This window comes from Saimiri boliviensis, chromosome 6 (assembly GCF_048565385.1).
Source record: "Saimiri boliviensis isolate mSaiBol1 chromosome 6, mSaiBol1.pri, whole genome shotgun sequence".
Classification (NCBI taxonomy): Eukaryota; Metazoa; Chordata; class Mammalia; order Primates; family Cebidae; genus Saimiri; species Saimiri boliviensis.
The window spans coordinates 91,527,480-91,545,411 of record NC_133454.1 but is presented as its reverse complement, the minus strand read 5'-3'; the positions used below and the strand labels follow the sequence as shown (position 1 = coordinate 91,545,411).

Genomic DNA, 17,932 nt, shown 5'->3' with positions numbered 1-17,932 from the left:
ATAAAATAAGGCCCATTTGCTTATTAAAGTTGTTTTCAAAATAATAAACCGTTTGAAAACCAGTTAAAATTGTTTTATTCATGAATTCCTCTGAAGCAAATAACATTCTTAAATAAATTTACTGATTATTTTCAGATTAAAGTCTAATTTCTATTTTTCTTCTACTTGTCACACATGTATCCTTTCCTCTTTTACAGTATGAAATGATTGTGTATCATTATTTTATAAACACTGATGTTCTTAAATGGCAGACATCTCTATACCACTATAGAGATTGCCAGAATCAAGAGGTATAATAGTAATCATGACACAGAAATGTCTGGAAAGGCAAATGCAGCTGCTGAAAACCTACAAACTGCCTGATGATTAGCATTCAATAGGGCCCATAATGAGTTAGCTTTGATATTCCTAGTCATATTTTCTATGGCCCACAGCCACAAACACCCTCAAATATCAAGTCCACCCCAAAATGATTTGCCCAGAAGAGGTAACAGGAACACTGGTGACTTGTCACTTCTATAGATGATGTTCATTGTCCCTGAATCAATCAATCCACTTCCATTTGGGCAGTAGATTGTCACCTAACAGGAAACTAGTGTTCCTCACTCCAGGTGTGGGACTAATTCTTTCCTGGAGGGTCTGCAGGAGTAGACTGACTCAGGCTGTTTAATCTATTTAATCTAATCAAATCAGGGCTTGGATGCTTCCCTTTGTCACATCTGATGCCCCCACTCCCATATTAAAAAGGGAATACACAAGCACGAGCCAACCCTCCGGGTCCCTTGATACATCATTAAGTTGTAAAAATGACTTCATCACTCACGACAGAGAGATTACACAGCCCCAGTGGTAGCATATGGCAGTGGGAGCATCACTCTACCAGCTGCCCACCTCTCTCCTTTCTCAAATCATGTCCCTCCCCTCCAGAAGCTGCCTCTGCACTGCAGTAGCAGAATACTGTAGCAGCAGGAAAAGCCAGAGCTAGTGAGGGGTAAGGGGATTGGAGAATGAAAAAGGAGAGAAAGAGAAACTCCTATAATGAAAACACCTGCAAGCCCTTGGAGACCCCTCCCTCCTCAATCTATCTATACATCTTATCGTAAAGGGTATTTCTTTTGTCAGAAGAGTGCAGGCTTCTCCTGCATTACCCCAGATACCTAACATATAGGACACACAATAGGAAGGCGGCTAGATGTTTGATTGGCAGCTAGATGCATGAGCTAGAAAAAGTCACCTCTGGTCCCAAAAGACTGGATGTTTATAAACCATTTCCACCGGAAAAGGATGGTGGTCCCTTTCATCAGGATTTACTTTCATAGTCTGAATTATTTTCCCACACGTAAGGAAGTCACAAATTATTTCTCACTGGAAGGGTTGAGGAACTCCTCCTTGCAATGGATGTTGCAATGGATAGGTAAGTAGAGATGAAAAAAAAATTATATAGACAGACCAACAGTGTGTTTGTGTGTATCTGTGTATATGTGTTTGTGTGTATATGTGTGTGTGTGTGTGTGATTGTGCTTAGAAATTCATTTCCAATGCTTATTCCAACAAATAAAGAACATCCTTATTGTTTTATCTTTCTGAAGAAAAAACAAAGGCACCAGTAAAATTGCTCCTTTCTGGGCTTAACACATGAAGATATTATGTTTAAAATGTCTCTCTTCTTCTCTTTTAGAAAATTACTCTAACAAGAGATTTTTTTTGTAATTATGCCAGCCAGAATATCTACCTAAAGTTTACAAAATTTTATTTTTATAAATATAAATGCACACTAGAAAATTTTAAAATCAAGCTTTTGGACTTGCTCACTTTTAAGTATAAATTACTTTCTATTTTATACAGCATATAAATTGAGTTGCATCAGTCAAAACCCCAAGGATAAATCCCTTAGTTTTTGCAGACCAAAGTCTAACCTACACCCAGTCATGTTTAAATCTCTGGAATCTTAGTTCTAAGAGCCCAAACTGCCAAAGTGTCTGAGTGGCAGAAAAAGTTATAAATGCCATGTTTTCTGGTGTAGAATATCACATTCTTTGTTTTAGTCATTAACAAGTGTGGAGCTTGCCTTTTGCAGAGAAAAGGGCGGGATCATCTATGTTGCAGCCAAACAGCTTGGGAGCCATTGCACACACACAAAATATATAATATGTTTCTCCTGCCAAAATAAAATCTAAGGATCCCTTGGGCCAGCTAAAGTCTTCTCTCACTAATTCGTGGAATTTTTCCCTGGATTTGGGGCATGATAGATTGTAATCTTTCATTCTGAGAGCAGAAGGCTCAACCTACTGCTGAAAGCTAACTTTGCAAGGAAGCGCATAGCATCAGACAGAGATGTTCAATTTCATTGTAGAGGTACCTTGCCATCGTGTATTACCAGACACCTGAGTTCTAGTCACAATCCCTTCGTGACCTCAGATAAATCACTGTTTCCTCATTCTCTATTTCATTTCCTGCTCTGTAAAATGAGAGGGCTGGATTAGATGAGCTCTGTCCAGCAATAACATGGGTTCTTTCTGTTATAGGGGGTTCACTATATGCTACAACCAAATGTCATCCTAAGTGTCTTATTCAAATAAAGAAGTATTTTTCCTTAGAAAAAGCCAACTTAGAAATTAAAGAAATACCTGAAAAGACAAAAATACAGGATTACTGTAGGGGAAGATAAACTATAACTTTGAATAGAGAAAGCTAAACTCAAGCTTAAATAGATTTATCTAAGTGTATTTATGCTCGGCTAGAATTCAAAGACTGCATGCACTGAATTACTAGCACTCTATACACTTGGCTAAAAATATTTTTTAGGACACCTCTTTAAAAGCCTTCAAGTAATATTTATGGAATTTTTACTGAACAATAATTTCAATTTGAATAATGTACATGGGAAAACAATTTTAAATGTAGAAAGGTGACTCATGAAAAGAGGCATTTTTATCACATTGGAAATAAACCATTTGCATTACTAGTGTTTAAGGTAAATTTAGACAAAAATAAACTGAATAGTCACAGAAGTTTTTAATAAATATCATTTATTATTTATTTAATAATAAATGATAACAGCCAGCAATTACCTGGTTCCAGGCACTTCAAAAACCTTTACATATATTTAGCTGTTATGACCCATATGAAGTAGGTACTTTAATTAGCCCTCTTTAACAGAAGTACTACGGTGGGTTATATAACAATGTATATCATTCAGTTACCAAGTAACACATTCAAGAGCCTGAACCTGCAGTTTGGCTTTATAGCTTAAATCTTACTGCTGGCTATTTTTGTTTTGTTTTGTTTTGTTTTTCCCAAACACCTTGTTGTGATATTTATATCATTTATTCAACAAATATGTATCATGAGTCAGGTACTCTCTGAGATGCTGGTAATACAACAGCAAAAAAAAAAAAAAAAAAAAGGACAAAACTACCATCACTCGGGGAGCTTGCATTTTGTGGTAGTAAAGAAGATGTTAGACAAACAGATAAATAAATAAAATATTGGTATGACAGGTGGTGATAAGTCCTATGTAAAAAATTAAAGCAGCGTTGAGAAATCAAGAGGAAAGAATCAGGGTATTAAAAATATTAAATAGAGTTTAAATAATATCACCACTGAAATAAAGACAAAAACAATTTTTGTGATACAGTGCTATACATTACAGATATAAGGTTCATCAAACTCCCTTTGCTGTATCTGATCTTCCATGGTAACGTCTTTTGCAAAAAAAACCCCATATTTATATATTTCATATTTATCATTTTATATATTTCATATGCATACTTTTATATATATTTCATATATATACTTTTATATATTTCACATATGTATGTTATTTATGCTATTAAACATTGCAGGTTCCTCACAGCAATTTAAATGCAGGGTAAAACCAGTCCTTAGATATTTCATATTTGTAAATACATGGATTACTATAAGTCCATGTCCTGTATTATTTAAAGACAAAAATAATTTGTCCCCACATCTTTTTATTACTAAATTAATATGTTCTCTTTTTATTACTAAATTAATAAATTAAATATTTTGTAAGAAATCCTCTTTTGACACCCCCTGCCCCTCCCTACACAAAAGCCTTTCCTGGAGGAGACTAAATTCTCCCACCCATAATGTGCAATAGCTCTTTAAGGGAAGACAAAGGAAAAAGTGATTCAAGAGCCCTCCCTCCTCTGAGACTGGATATACTCCTCCACTGACTCTTCCAACTCCTCCTCTCAGTGATCAGGAAAGTACATGTACTTAGAATCTGACTAGTGTAAGACCCAAGAGTGCATTGTGACCAAGAGTGGGGTTCCCTTTGCTTAATCAATAAAATGAAGAAGCCAAGTAATTGTTCTTTGTTTTTCATTGAGAAATTTGCCAGGAGGTGTAGCCAGAAGCCTTTCTCTCCTGAGGCTCTGTCTCCACACACCTCAGTTTTTCTTCCTCAGTTCCACCCACAACAGTGATGGCAAACACTTTCCAAAATAAGCCTCTTTTGCACCTAGAGGGAAAGGAATCTGTCCCCAATATCCCATCCAAGGGAACTCTCATTCTACTATTAAGTGATCAATATAGAGAAGCTGATTTGAATGGATACATGATGCTTATAAGCAGAAGATTGGTCTTGCTGCTTTGTTTTTACTGTTTTTGAAAAAGAGATCGTAATAGGAAACACATATCTTTCAAACAACTTATAAAAATCTCTCATTTTATATTTATTAAAAGACTTCTAAGGTAAAATTTTATGTGGCATTTGTATTACAAGTTGGACATTTACCATGTTAATAGGGATATCAAGATGATTAAATTATCATTTTTATGATTTTTAAATAAATATGCAATATTATTATAACACCAAAAGAAAATGTTATACATGTTTAAAAACCATTTTCACACAAGGCTTCAATTACATTTTGCAATGTTTTGTTATATTTTAAAAATGAAGCAAATATGTCAGAATCTTCAGGCACGAGGAAGTTGATCTATATAATTTTCTATAGGTCCATGATATTTTACAGTACGTTTTTAATTTTCTCAGTCTCATAGGACATAACATATATATGAAAACATTAAGCCCTCTCTCTCGAATACTCATTTAATGATAAGATTAATTTGGATCCAAATAAGAATTCTAGAATTTAATTTTTTTTTCTCTGTGAAACTTAGCTGGGCATGATGGCGCATGCCTGTAGTACCAGCTACTGGGGAGGCTGAGGCAGCAGAATCACTTGAACCCAGAGGCCAAGGTTGCAGTGAGCCAAGATGGAGCCACTGCACTCCAGCCTGGGAGAAGAAGGGAGACTCTGTCTCGAAAAAAAAAAAAAAAAAAAAAAAAAAAAAAAAAAAAAAAGTTTTCCTTTGAGGAAAATCTGCCAAATAAATTAGAACCTGAGTCAGCATCACTGTTTTCATTGCTAAACACCTCACAGATATTCATGAGTTTGCATTTTTTTAAATCAGAAAAACTGGTTACTGACCTCCAAAGAGGAAAAGCTGGAGCATCCCTGGTGGTTTTTCCTCGCAGACAAATGTTAGCATTTTAATATTTGGCAAGATGAATATTTTGACTCCGAAAATAACCTAAAAGTCACCACCATTATATTTTCATTTGACATCATATTGAGTTCTTGTATCATTTTTGTTTTTTGGTGAATTGTTGAATTTTCCCCCCTGTAGTGCAAACATTTCATGAATGTATGTTTAGAGTATCTTTTTGAAGACTTTGCTTTATTTTAGGAAATACTTCTTAGGAAAAAAAAAAAGGAGTGAGGACTGTATATATTGGGGATTTGAAAATCAAAAAGTGTAACAAGTTTATTATCAATAATATTTAACAGAATTTTTTTAATGTTTTGTCTAATATCAATGTTTTCTTTATCACAACTATAAAAGAGTTCTCTACATAGTGAGTTTCATCAAGTGTCCATTAGCAGATGAATGGATAAAGAAAATGTGCCACATATAAGCAATAAACGGATTTTTTAAAGGAACTATTTGCCTACTACTTGGTCTTAGCGTCGACCATCCGTGTTGTCAAGTAAAGACAATACCCGAAAGGCATTATTCCTAATGTATGGCATTCTCCTCTTGACATTTTAAAACACTGTCCCAAAATCCTCACCCTAGAGATCCTTAAGCCAAAAATACCTTTCCAAGAATTCCTCCACAGGCCCTGAGGACACCCAGAAGCTTTGGGCAGAAAAGACACCGCTAGTGAAAGGGATTGTAATTGACAAAAGCCACCGGATGGGGCCTGAGAGATGAGCTGTGCCCAAATTACAAAGGGCTAAGTTGCATATGACCATGATTATAGAGGTGACAAGTTCTAGTCTTCTTCCGTTAAAATGTGATGAGTGTAGGAAGAGAAGCGAAGTTTTAGATCTGAATAAAGAGTGGAAATCTTTATTCGCGGTATCTAAGCAGAAAGAACAGGAAGAGATTGTGCTTGTGTTCTACGTCGGTTCAACAATTCAGACGTAAAGAACATTTAGTTTTGTTTCTCAGTATACACACAATGCAGCAAAGGAAACTGCCCCTCACCCTCTGGTGGCCAGGCTGTCACCCTGGACACTCTCAGCCCATCAGTCCTTACTCTTGCTTTAGGAGTGTCTCTGCAGGTGCCGCTGGTGGCGCTTCTGGGAACTGGCGCTAGGACCTTGATTGTGGACTCCGTAGCTAGGCCGGAGGCCACTGAAAGCAGCTGAGGGCTCCCCAACCCCCGCCCCTGCGCAGCTCATTAACAGGTGGAATTGCCCCCCTGGTGCCCGCCCCGCTAGAAGTAAATCCTTCAGACCTAGAGCACCATCTGGGCGGGGTCCGGGGCAGACCCTCGGGGAGCCTGGGCGCCCGCGGGGAGTGCAGGGGAGAGCGCAGCATCTGCCGTTGCCCACCCCTTTGTGCACACTGCCGCACTTTCCCTGCTCTGCCTGCTCCCCGCCTGCCCTCAGCTCCCGTCCGGCCAAAAGGCACGTCGATCATTTCTCCGAAAGCCGGTTCAGCCACCGCAGAGGGAAAGAGGCCGCGTGCGCCAGTCCCAGAGAGCCTACATCCATTTAGGCTACTAATTCTGGAAGGAGTCACCAGCAGCTCCAGCCCTGAGACGGGGTGTCAAGGGACTAGAAGACCTCTCCCGGGAATCCTCTAACCCCATGGGGCTGTTGTCTCTGCTCCCAGCTTCTGCTGCCCCTTCGGAGGGAACCAACATCACGCCCAGAGCCCCAGCCCCGCCTGGCGCTTTACCTGTTGGCTGCCAGCCGAGATGCGATGTAGCCTCCCGGAATCTGGGTGATGATGTAGCCCCAAAAGAAGGAACCGTGGATCATCCCCACGGTTTCCGGGTCCCAGTTGAATTTGGCTTTCTATGGGGCATAGGAAAAAAAGGGTGAAGGGAAAGAGTAGAGTCAGTGCCAAAGGTTCACTTTCAGTGGTTCACAAGCCAAACAGCCACCAGTGCTTGGACACTTCACGCATTCTGGGGACAAGGGTGGCTTCATTTTCGTTTCCTAACAAAATTGCCTCTTGCAACGGAAAAACCTTGCTCATTAACGAAATATATTGTGATTAACAGTGAGAACGGGAGCACTGGCTTTCCTCCCCGACTGCTGGTAGGCGTATCAGATCCTCTGAATGAACTAGGAATCTAGAGGGCCCCAGTCTTGGAAATTCGGACTCCCCATGAAGAGATTTGTTAGCCAGATGGAGACTCCTGGCAGGGTTCCACTTAACGGATCCGGCCAACGCGATGCAGTAGTGTAGTGACTTTAAGAAGGGAATTCAACTCTGGAGACTTAAATAGGGACGTTCTAGGAAAGGAAGGTCGGGGACGAAGGACGAAAGGTGCAGGGCTCTGAGTGGCCAGGAGAAAGTGTTTCCTCACAAATGGGGACGGATATGGGCCTGAAGGGTTTGGAGTCATCCGTGAATTGGGGGGAGTAAAGGGAGTGGGAGGCATTGTTCAGGGGATTCAATAAAAACGGGGCAGGGTTATTTCTGAAGGTGGAGGTCTAATTCCGCCCTGGTCAGCCTGGGCGACTCCCCAAGGGAACCTCAAAGTAAACTGGGGCGCAAATATTAAGTTCCGAAAGATAGGAGTGTGCTTTTCCTGCCAGGTAACTGGGAATTCTTTTTCTTCTTCGAATAATATTTTGACACCCAGAAGATTTTTTCAGGGTGTCCCGGATTCCAAGATTCTTCCCCAGTTTCTCCTCTCAGCTCCTGCTTAGTCTGGTCTACCGCAGCTGGAGTTTCTAAGCAGAAAGTAGGGACCCAGGTGTTCTGTGACCTTGACGTGACCCTTTCCTCTCTGGACTCGATTCCCTGCCACTCTGGGACCCTCCAGCGTTGCAGCTCCTCCTGCGGAGACGTAAACCTTCCGAAAGACCCCTCAGCCAAACCTGCTAATATGAACACAGATGATTTTATTTGTTCTGGTTTGTTTCATTTTGATTATTAAGAATGTTTCAGAGGGGCCGACTGAAGTCCCGGGAAAACTACAATTAATATGCTACACTATTCATTCAAATAAAACAAATACATTTCTATTTAGATTTAGTGGACATTGCTAGTCACCAATGTCTCGTATTAGGTCACAGTTCACAAAGCCTAGTGAGCTAGACGCTCTTTTCCACTTTGCAGATGAGAAAGGGAAGGCCCAGACCGCAGAGCGAAAAAGGAAGTGATAACACTATTGGGGTCCATTCTAGAACGGCAGAGCTAGAGAGAAACTTAGGGAGCACCCAAGCCTTCCTTTCCATTGAGGGGGGAAATGGGGCTCAAACAGGAGATGCAGCTTTGCGAGGCTGCATGGCCGAAGGGCGGGAGCCAGGGCGGCCATCCGTTGCCCACCTCCTTGATGACCTTGCCCCCGCGGTGGATGGTGCTGTTGTTGACCATGTCCACAATGGCCACGCCCAGGTTGCAGCGGATGCCGAAGGAGATGCAGAAGCCCAGGCCGCTCATGATGGCGATGATGTAGCGGCGCGGCAGGCCAAAGCACGTGCAGTCGCACAGCGGCGCCTTCCTCTCCGGCACCTCTAGGGGCTTCCCATCCTCTGTCAGCTCGATAGTCTCCCCGGTGTCTTGCTTCTTCTCCAGCACCCTGCGCGGCAGAGCAGGGGCGAGTCAAGGACCTGCGTGGCGGCTTAGGCACCCCTGACGCCGACCCATTCCCATATTTCAGGATCCGTAGGGGTTGGGTGGAGGGCCTGTCGACCTCAGTCCTCCCTCAGGGATTAGGGTGGTGAGGTGACACAAAACTGCAAGACCTCCCACGCTCTCACGCATTCTGCCCTTGCCCCTCCCCTCGGCGGCGTCCCTTCAACTTTAACACCTTTAGGCCTAAGGCAGCGAGTCTCCATCTCGGGATACACCCTGGAAGCTTTGAGTCAGAAACACGGGCTGCTTGGGTCTAACTTTCTTGCGGGGTCTGCATTTTGTGAGGACAGGGGTTACCAGAGCCTCCTCCGCCCCTGTGCAGGCGCCTCCCCTGCCGACCTGCCCTCCCCAGGGCTTTCCCTGGCTACCTCTGTGTCCTCCTGCAACCCAGCGCCCGAGGGCTGCTCCGCTGCAGGCGGGCGCAACCAGAGAGCCTTTTCCACCCGCGCTGCCTTTTCCGTTTTTGGCAAGCCGAAGCTTTGTAGGTTGAGGATGCTAGTATTCTAAACCCCCTGCCCACCCTACCCCCAGCTGAGCCTGGGGCACCCCTGGGACTAAGGCCTCTCTAGGCCCTGCTTCTGCGTGAAGAGAAGGCCTGAGAACCCTCGCTGAGGGTGTCAAACACTCTCCTTCCCCTCATCCGGCCCCAGGGCTCTGGTTCAATGCTTACCCTCCTGTTACACCTCGTACTATTTTTTTTTTTTCTTTTTACACGAGTTGGAGACAAAGACCTCCACAGCATATGGGCGACACCTAAGCTTCCTACTGACAGAACATGAATAATTAATTATTCACAATCTTGCGTCATTACTATCTCTCTTACAAACACCGAAAAAATGTCAAAAGTCCATTTCCCAAGACACAAAATGCGACTCCCAGATATACAAAAGAGCCCCCAAGTTAACTTTTGTAAGATATTCCACATCAAAGTGGAAGATCTCACGTAAAAATGTGTTTTTGCATAGTGTTTCGTTAAGATTTCACCCATTTGAATCAATTCATTCCCGGCTTTAGTCCTTGGGAGAGGGCCAAACGAACAGGGGAACGCGGAGAAAAGAAATGGTTTTACTAAAAGGTGGTGGTGTTCTAGTCTACAACATGTTCATGAAATTTCTATTAACAACAAACAAACAAACAAACAAAAGGAATGCATATGGTAACATCTCTGTATGTAGCCCCTTGGGATTGATACTTTTGATATTTAAACAAAGAGCCTCTCCGTTTACAATTTGCAAATACTTTTCCAAACTACCATGTAATTTTGACCTGTACCGTTTTGAATGCTATGTGCACACCCAATTGTTTTGCCACACAAGGGTGAAGCAAGCGAAAATTTTAATTTAATTTTAAATATGCATAGCTTGGTATATTGCTGTCAAGCAGTTTGAGGCTACCAGAAAAAAAGTCAGACTTCCGAATTCTATAAAATAGCACCTGGAGAATAGGTCATAAAGGCATTTGTGGCTAGGTTACTGTTTATTCTTAAAGTCTGATCATAATGTTAGAAAACATTGCAGTTTAGTTTTACTGGGAGAAAAAAAATCAGCCGCTGTGTTTTTTCTTTCTCTCTTTCTTTTTTCTTCTTTCTTTGTTTTCTTTTCTTTTCTTTTCTTTCTTTCTTTTCTTTTCTTTTCTTTTTTTGGCATTGGCTTTGTGTGCCCAAATAGACAACGTTGAACTCTGCACAGGATGGCAGTTGTACTGGGAAAGAACAGCCCTTTACAAGGTAGCTGTGGGACTGCAGGGCCCTTGCGGTATCTAATGCCGCATAGGTGCATAATAGTGCCTACATAAAGCCCGCCAAACCTAAAAAGATTTGGAAAATTTGGGAGTGGTTTGGTCATATTCTTTATATTTCTCATGCATTTACAGAGACCTCAATTTTCCAAATATTAAAATTAATGCTCCTTTGGAATTGTTTTTTCTTTTATGTCTTCCCTGTCTTCTTGATTTTGCTCGAATTATTTTTTAAAAAGCTGTATCCATGTAGCACACTTGAAATGATTTAAAGTTTTGCAGATTGCAGCATAATTGGTATAGTGACTACAGAAGGATTAAAAAATTAAATCATTTCTAGGACTTTCAAAGCAATATTGCTTGTTATTTTTATGGTTGTTCTTCCAGGCATTGTGACATTTCCTATGCAAGAAATAGACTCTAGGAGACTGAAAATAATTAAAAATGCATATACATTGTTTCAGGCTCAGAGAAAGGAATTGTTTCAACTATCAATTATTGATATATTTTGATTCTTCTTTATTCAATAGAGAAGAAAAATTCCACTGGGGGATTCTCTGCTATGCTTTTGAAGCTAAGATCTCTCTCTCTCTCTCTCTTACATATATGCATATATATAAAAACCATTACTCTTTGGAATTTCTTGGCTAATTTTTAGAGGGTTGTGCTTTATATTCATTTGTCTGCATCAAAGGAGTTTAATTCGGGGTATCTATAAGCACTGAAAGAATGGCTATTTGAGCAGGTGCTGGCCATTTCTAAATTGTAAAGAAGATAAATCCTATGTAGTAAAGAATAAAACTCTGCAGATACCAAAACAAAAATCACACACACACACACACACACACACACACACACACACACACACCAGGCAGGTTCATTTAGTGCAACATTCCTGCATTAATAAGCAGGTTTCCAGAGCACCCCTGCTCCAAGCAATGGGCAACAAAAAGACTTTCCGATCATATTACAATGTTTCTGAGCCACCAGGGTTTGCGGAAATGGCCCTGCAGGTTTTTTCATGCTGAGCCCCAGGTAAGCAAGGGTTTGCTTTGTCTTACCTGTAGATCTGGCCGAGGGATTTTCCAGCAAAATTCTTTAGCCCCTCTTTTCCTGGGGCCAAAATCCTTTGTTTTACCGATTCCATTCTTGCAAAGACTGTTGTCAGCTCTTGCCAGATTTAAACAGTGATTGCTACGAAAATTGAGGATTGCGCATACTGTCTTAATCTCTTAAGGCAGTTGTAGGCTTTTCCTTCTTAGCAGAATGGTAGTGGCTTGCCTCCAGCAAGAGTGAGAGTGAGAGAAGGGAGGGAGAGTGAGAATGAGAATACAACAGAATAGCTGCATGCAACCCACGGGTTTCCTAATAGGAGAGTTGGTAGACACAATCAGAAAGTCTCATTGGAAGGGGAGGATCCGGTGGCAAAGGGCGCAAGCAGTGCCATGGTATTTGGGTAGATGCGGTTGAGTCCTTGTCCTGGAAGTCGGTCAGCTGAAAAACAATGTAAATTCCCGGTTTTGAAGACTTATTGCTCTCAAGTCTGCTGGCTTTTAAACGGAGGGGCCGGTATATCACAGAACCCTTAAGTAACAGCAAAGTCAAAATAATGGTACTTTTAAAAATGGTGTATTTGCTGTAAGGAGCAGAGCATAATCAAAACTCATGGGAGCATCTCAGGTCTCAGGTGAGCAGCGCTGCTATTAGTTTTTCCTCTCTGCCCATGATCTCCTCCCATCACGCCAGCGTAACTGTGCTCTGCGGTAGAGTCAAATTAAGATGGAGAAGGCTTGCTGCTCTTTGAGGACGTGAATAAATAAAAGATACACAGTTCTGATTTGGGCAGCGTCAGGGAAGATTTTTTTTCAGCGGCTGTCAGCACCCGTCTGGGCGGGTCTCGATAGAATGGTTCAGCACCACGGACAGAGTAAGTTTCAGGAAAAGGAGACGCTTCTCTTGGCTAGCTAGGTTGCCAACTTTCTAGGGGGGCTGGGCGGATCGCCCTGACCAAGGACCATACTGGGGCTCTTCAGGAACGGATGCTATGGAAACCATGTGGAAGATGTCATCATCTCCAGAGTTTGCAGGGAGAATGGTGCCTTTAGCTCTGCTAGGGAAGACAACCTTATTAAAAATTGACAGGTTACTTCTAGTTTGCTACGTTTTGTCCAGCACACTGATGCCAATATTGCAGGGAAGAAAGATTTCAACATATTTCACTTATGCTTGTGGTGTTCCAAGACACCTAGGCTCCCTTGAATGTAAAATATATGCACACAAAATGCATAATTACATTACTCATATGTTTGTTTTAACCCCTGACAGGAAAAAGATGAATGAAAGAAATAAAAAAAAAAAAGAAAAGAAAGAGAGGGAAGGAAAGAAGAATGGAGGAAGGGAAAAATAAAGAAAAAGAGGTGCGAGGTAGGGAGAGGAGAAATAAAAGAATAGCTGTAAACTCAATGAACGAGATTAAATAAAAGACAGGTAGTTTAAGATAAATTCCTTGGAATTTTAAGCATCTTTGTTTAAAGAATTTACAGTACACTACTCAAATGCCAGTAAACTGATGAAATATGAGGCTATATCTTTTGCTTGCCGACAAATTATAATGATGATGATTTAAAGATTTATTTTAATTTACATATATTCCATCCAAATCTTATATATTTTTTTCTTTGTATCATCTTCTCCTAAAGCATACGTTTTGAAAGACATTCATGTAATACATTTGGTTTTATGTATATAAGTACAGCATCAATGAATTTATTTCATTAAGCAAAGCAAGAAAACTATGCTAGATTAAGGTAAATTATTAATCTCTTTTACATGAATCACAAACTTCTTATGTATGATTCAGGCCAACACTTATAAAACAGATTGGCCTTGAACCACATTTTCAAGGTCAAAACCTTGGATATCATATAAGTCAACAGGGGGAGTCGATTTTAATTAAGATGCTGGAAAAAAAATCTCAAAAGTATGGATCTAAATTCAGAATCAAGTAAGAATATTCCTTGACTACTTCAAATGGTATAATAGCTCTGTATTCACTGAATGGATACCTGGAAAAAAAATTCAAAAGTATCTAAAACCACCTACCATTATTAAGTTTGATAGTTGTCAAATTACATTCCATTTTGAAATATGATAAAGAAAAGGATAATAAAGAAATTTTTCTCTTTTTTTTGATAAATTTGTCTAAAATATATATTCTCAATAAAACAATGAATTTGGTTTTTCTCTATCACTCTGGAATGGCTCAGAATAATATCTATTTCTCAAGATCAAGTATGAAGAGACAAAACTACTTCCTTGCTAAAAAACAAACAAGCAAAAAGATTAAAAGATTCAAGCAACTCAGGACTTGACTTATCTAGGTGTTTTCTAAATATCTGTATTTTTCAAATTTTTAGTAAGTAAGTTCATTAAATTATCTTTATTTGGGGATATTAATGATTTTGAAATTCTGGAAAATTATTTAAAAATAGAATTTACAACAAATATTTGTGAAGCTGGAGTGATAATATAGAAATAATTTTCCTAAACATTCCATCTTAAGTTGAACCTCAGATGACTAGAGATCTATCTAAACCATCAATAAGCATGATAGCTAGGTCTCAATTATACAAATATGAGGGGAAACTAAGAAATATAAATCCAACATAAAAGCATTGTTTCTAGGGTAAAACAATTACTTTCACTTTTATTGAAATGAATGTCATCTGCCTCTGTTTTCCACTCTCTTGATAATAGCATGAGCAACCGAATCAGAATAACTGCTAATATTGATTTATTCATTCTAAAAATATTCACTGAGTGCCAAGAATAATACTAGATCTGGGAATTCTCCCTGAAATCTCACAAACTACATGGGAAATAGACACATAAATACAATTACAAATAATTACAAGTGAAATTATACAAGTTAAACAACCCATCCTGGGAGTTAAAATGTACAGAATGTATTTCAGGAGACAATGTTTTCTTGTCTGTCTTAGTAGTTAAAAGAAGTGTAGTTCTATAAAGATGGCAGCCCAGTGGAGTTTGGCAGGATGGAGGGGTGTTATTTGGATAGCACTATAGCCAGAGGGGGTATATTTAATGGTATTTCCATAAACAATGAAAAATATTGTATGCGGAAAATTACAAGAAATGTTACTAGGCCACCTGGGACTTAAGAATGCCATTTAGGCTATCTTTAAACTCATAGCAGCTCCCAATGTATGCAACATATATTCAGACACCATTTGCTAACCCAACAGATTTTCTTCATGGGTGTACACAGATTGGAAACACCGAACATGTACTTTTGCAACCCTAAATTAATCAGTTTTATCTTTATGTAAAGAAACACTAGTAGTTATAAGTAGGATATTAATTTAAGCATATCAAAAAAGACTTTCTTTCTCTTGACACCCTCCTTTATCCCCAATACCTTATTTCCAATTTTAACAAGCTCTGAATTCCATCATTAGACAACTTCTCTTCTAGAAGAAGAAATGTCCCTCTTGCCAAGAACTGGGAACAATAAAAGGAGAGATTTTCACAGAATACAACTAATGTAGCATAGCGTATTATAATTTATGAGTAGCTTTTAGTTACATGATAATCTCATTTATTCCTTATAATTATTCCTTAAACTAAAATAGCTGTATTTCCATGTTACTGAGGAGGAAAGTGAGATTTAAGAATTGCCTGAAGTCATGTAACTGGTGATGAGAAAACACCAAAGGTTAGAGTAGCTTCTCACAGTTTAAGGTCTTGTTAAAATACAGATTCTGATTCAGTAGGTCTAAAGGGGAGCCCAAGATTCAGCAACTGTAACACGTTTCCAGGACTACTTGCCCAAGGATCACATTTTGAACATCAACAGCTCAGAGTATGAAATGTGAAATCAGTTTACCTGAGTATGAGTCCTGATTCTACTGATTATCATCTCTCCAATTTTGTATCAATCATCAAACACTAATAAACCAGTTTTCTTACTGGCACAAATGAAGGCTTGTATTGGGTGATTTCTATCATCCGTTCTGCTTGTAAAATTTTATGCCTTTTCATAACTTTATTAACTGATGTAAAACTACTTTTCTTTTGTTTCTTCCACCCTAAGGTTTTTCTATTATATTTGAGTAAAATTATTAAAAATAAACTGAAAAAATACTAATATATAGAAATGTGCTCATTTCTGAAAGTTCTACCTTCTTACATGTTTAAATAATAGTAAAACTTATTTGTTGTTTTACTATATATATTGAATTTTACATGCAGTTGTTTAAATAATTGAAGTTATAGTATTTTTTTAAGATGCACATAAGGTATTAGCCAACAGCAATGTAATAAGTTTCCATTTGTTTATATCCCTGTGTGGAAATAAACAACTGTGTGAGGGAATACTTTTGAGAAATAATTTAAATGTCTTGCAAATGTTGCCCTCTGGTGGAAGGATATGTTAATATTTTAGAGATAATTGTGGTCCTTAATTATGTAATTACACCTACTTTCTTTTCTCTCTTTCTTTCTTTCTTTCTTCTTTTGAGTATTTGTTAAATTAAATCTACATCTATAACTATAAAGTCTTTTTGTGGGCAACACATTTGCCATTGTTTTACTACAAAATATATTTAGAAATAAGTTGATTGTCTGAGAATCCCTCAGTTAACCAAAAAGCTAGTACTAAAGGAAACTTTACTGTATTATGATTGAGCAGTGGTATGACAATCACACAGGTAAAAACGGTATACATTTTCTAATCCCAGTAGAATCAATTGTGATAATTTTATAAATATTTTGAAATAGTAATATAAATTTGATGTTTCGCTCCCCATTACCAAAAATACAAATATATTCTAAAGGCATTATATTTAGGATCATTCAGAAACTATTTCTGGGGTATTTTAAGGCAAATTGATTTCAAAAAATACCTCAAGGTGGTGGTGTGCATCTGTAGTTCCAGTTACCGGGAAGGCAGATGCAAGAAGATTGCTGGACCCCAGAAGTTTGAAGTTAGCCTGGGAAACATAGCCAGAGCCCAACTCAAAAAGAGAAAATCCTTAAGATGACTAAGTCTGAGACTATTTTGAATGCAACATCTTCTGTTTATTATTTCAAAAAATATTCACTCAACAGATATTCATACATACTGTGGGCTAGGTCCTTTTCTGAGATATAGTAAATCTATGAACTCGATACAGTTTTATAGCTTTTTTTTTTTCATGAATTTATCTGAAGGTTTATTGCAGTTCTTAACAAAATTCGAACAAGATATTTATAGGCAGACAAGTTTATTCTGATACTTTCCTGGGAAGGCAAAGAAACTAGAGTAGCTACAACAATTTTGAAATAGAAGAAAGTATATGGAATTATTCTTTTCCTGGGCCTTTTTTTTAAATTGCATTTTAATATAAAAATTTATATTATATTTTTATAATGTGTAGAGAGTGCACATTCCTAAAGGTAAAAATGCTTCGAAAAGCTTTTTTACAGTATGGCTTTATTTAACTTTGAATTCCTAAGTAAATGTTCAGTCCAATAATTACACACTTCTTTCAGGTTGGAGCTATACAAATAAGCTCTAGAATTCATCTGTGACTTTTTTCTTACCAAGGGTTTTTAAGTAGACAATTTTTAGTTCAGCTTTATTTGATTTTACTTTGCAGTGTTAGCCTCAGAGACAATTTCTAAGAAATTATCTTTATATAATTTCCTTAGAGCTGCAAATAGAAGAAATAATTCAGTTTGTCTTAAAAACCACTTCTGTGAACATAGCCCAATACTTTACACTGCTATAGTTAGTGGCCTAGTATAAAATATCTTTTGAGTTCTCTGATTAAAACTGGAAATAGAAAGTTTTAAATAAGCCTATGTTGTTACCTTAAACATATATTTTATTTACACATGTATGTAGTAAAACACACGAGGAAGTTTTAAATAAGCCTATGTTGTTACCTTAAACACATATTTTATTTATAAATGTATGTAGTAAAACACACATATGTAGTCATATATGCATTGCTTCCTTTTTTGTGTGCATATACTCTGTATTTATAATTTACCA

At 38.6% G+C, this 17,932-nt stretch overlaps 1 protein-coding gene across 1 annotated transcript in view; it reads right to left on the bottom strand.

Moving 5' to 3' along the window:
• SLC17A6 (solute carrier family 17 member 6) overlaps positions 1 to 12,839 on the bottom strand; it is a 43,371-nt gene extending 30,532 nt beyond the window's left edge. Inside the window, exons 1-3 of the mRNA XM_003919923.4 lie at positions 11,937 to 12,839; positions 8,830 to 9,082; positions 7,225 to 7,343 (exon numbers count right to left, since the gene is read on the bottom strand). Of these exons, the coding sequence (XP_003919972.1) occupies positions 7,225 to 7,343; positions 8,830 to 9,082; positions 11,937 to 12,022 (458 nt within the window). The 5' untranslated portion in view covers positions 12,023 to 12,839. The remainder of the gene's footprint in view (positions 1 to 7,224; positions 7,344 to 8,829; positions 9,083 to 11,936) is intronic.
• Positions 12,840 to 17,932: the final 5,093 nt, after the last annotated feature.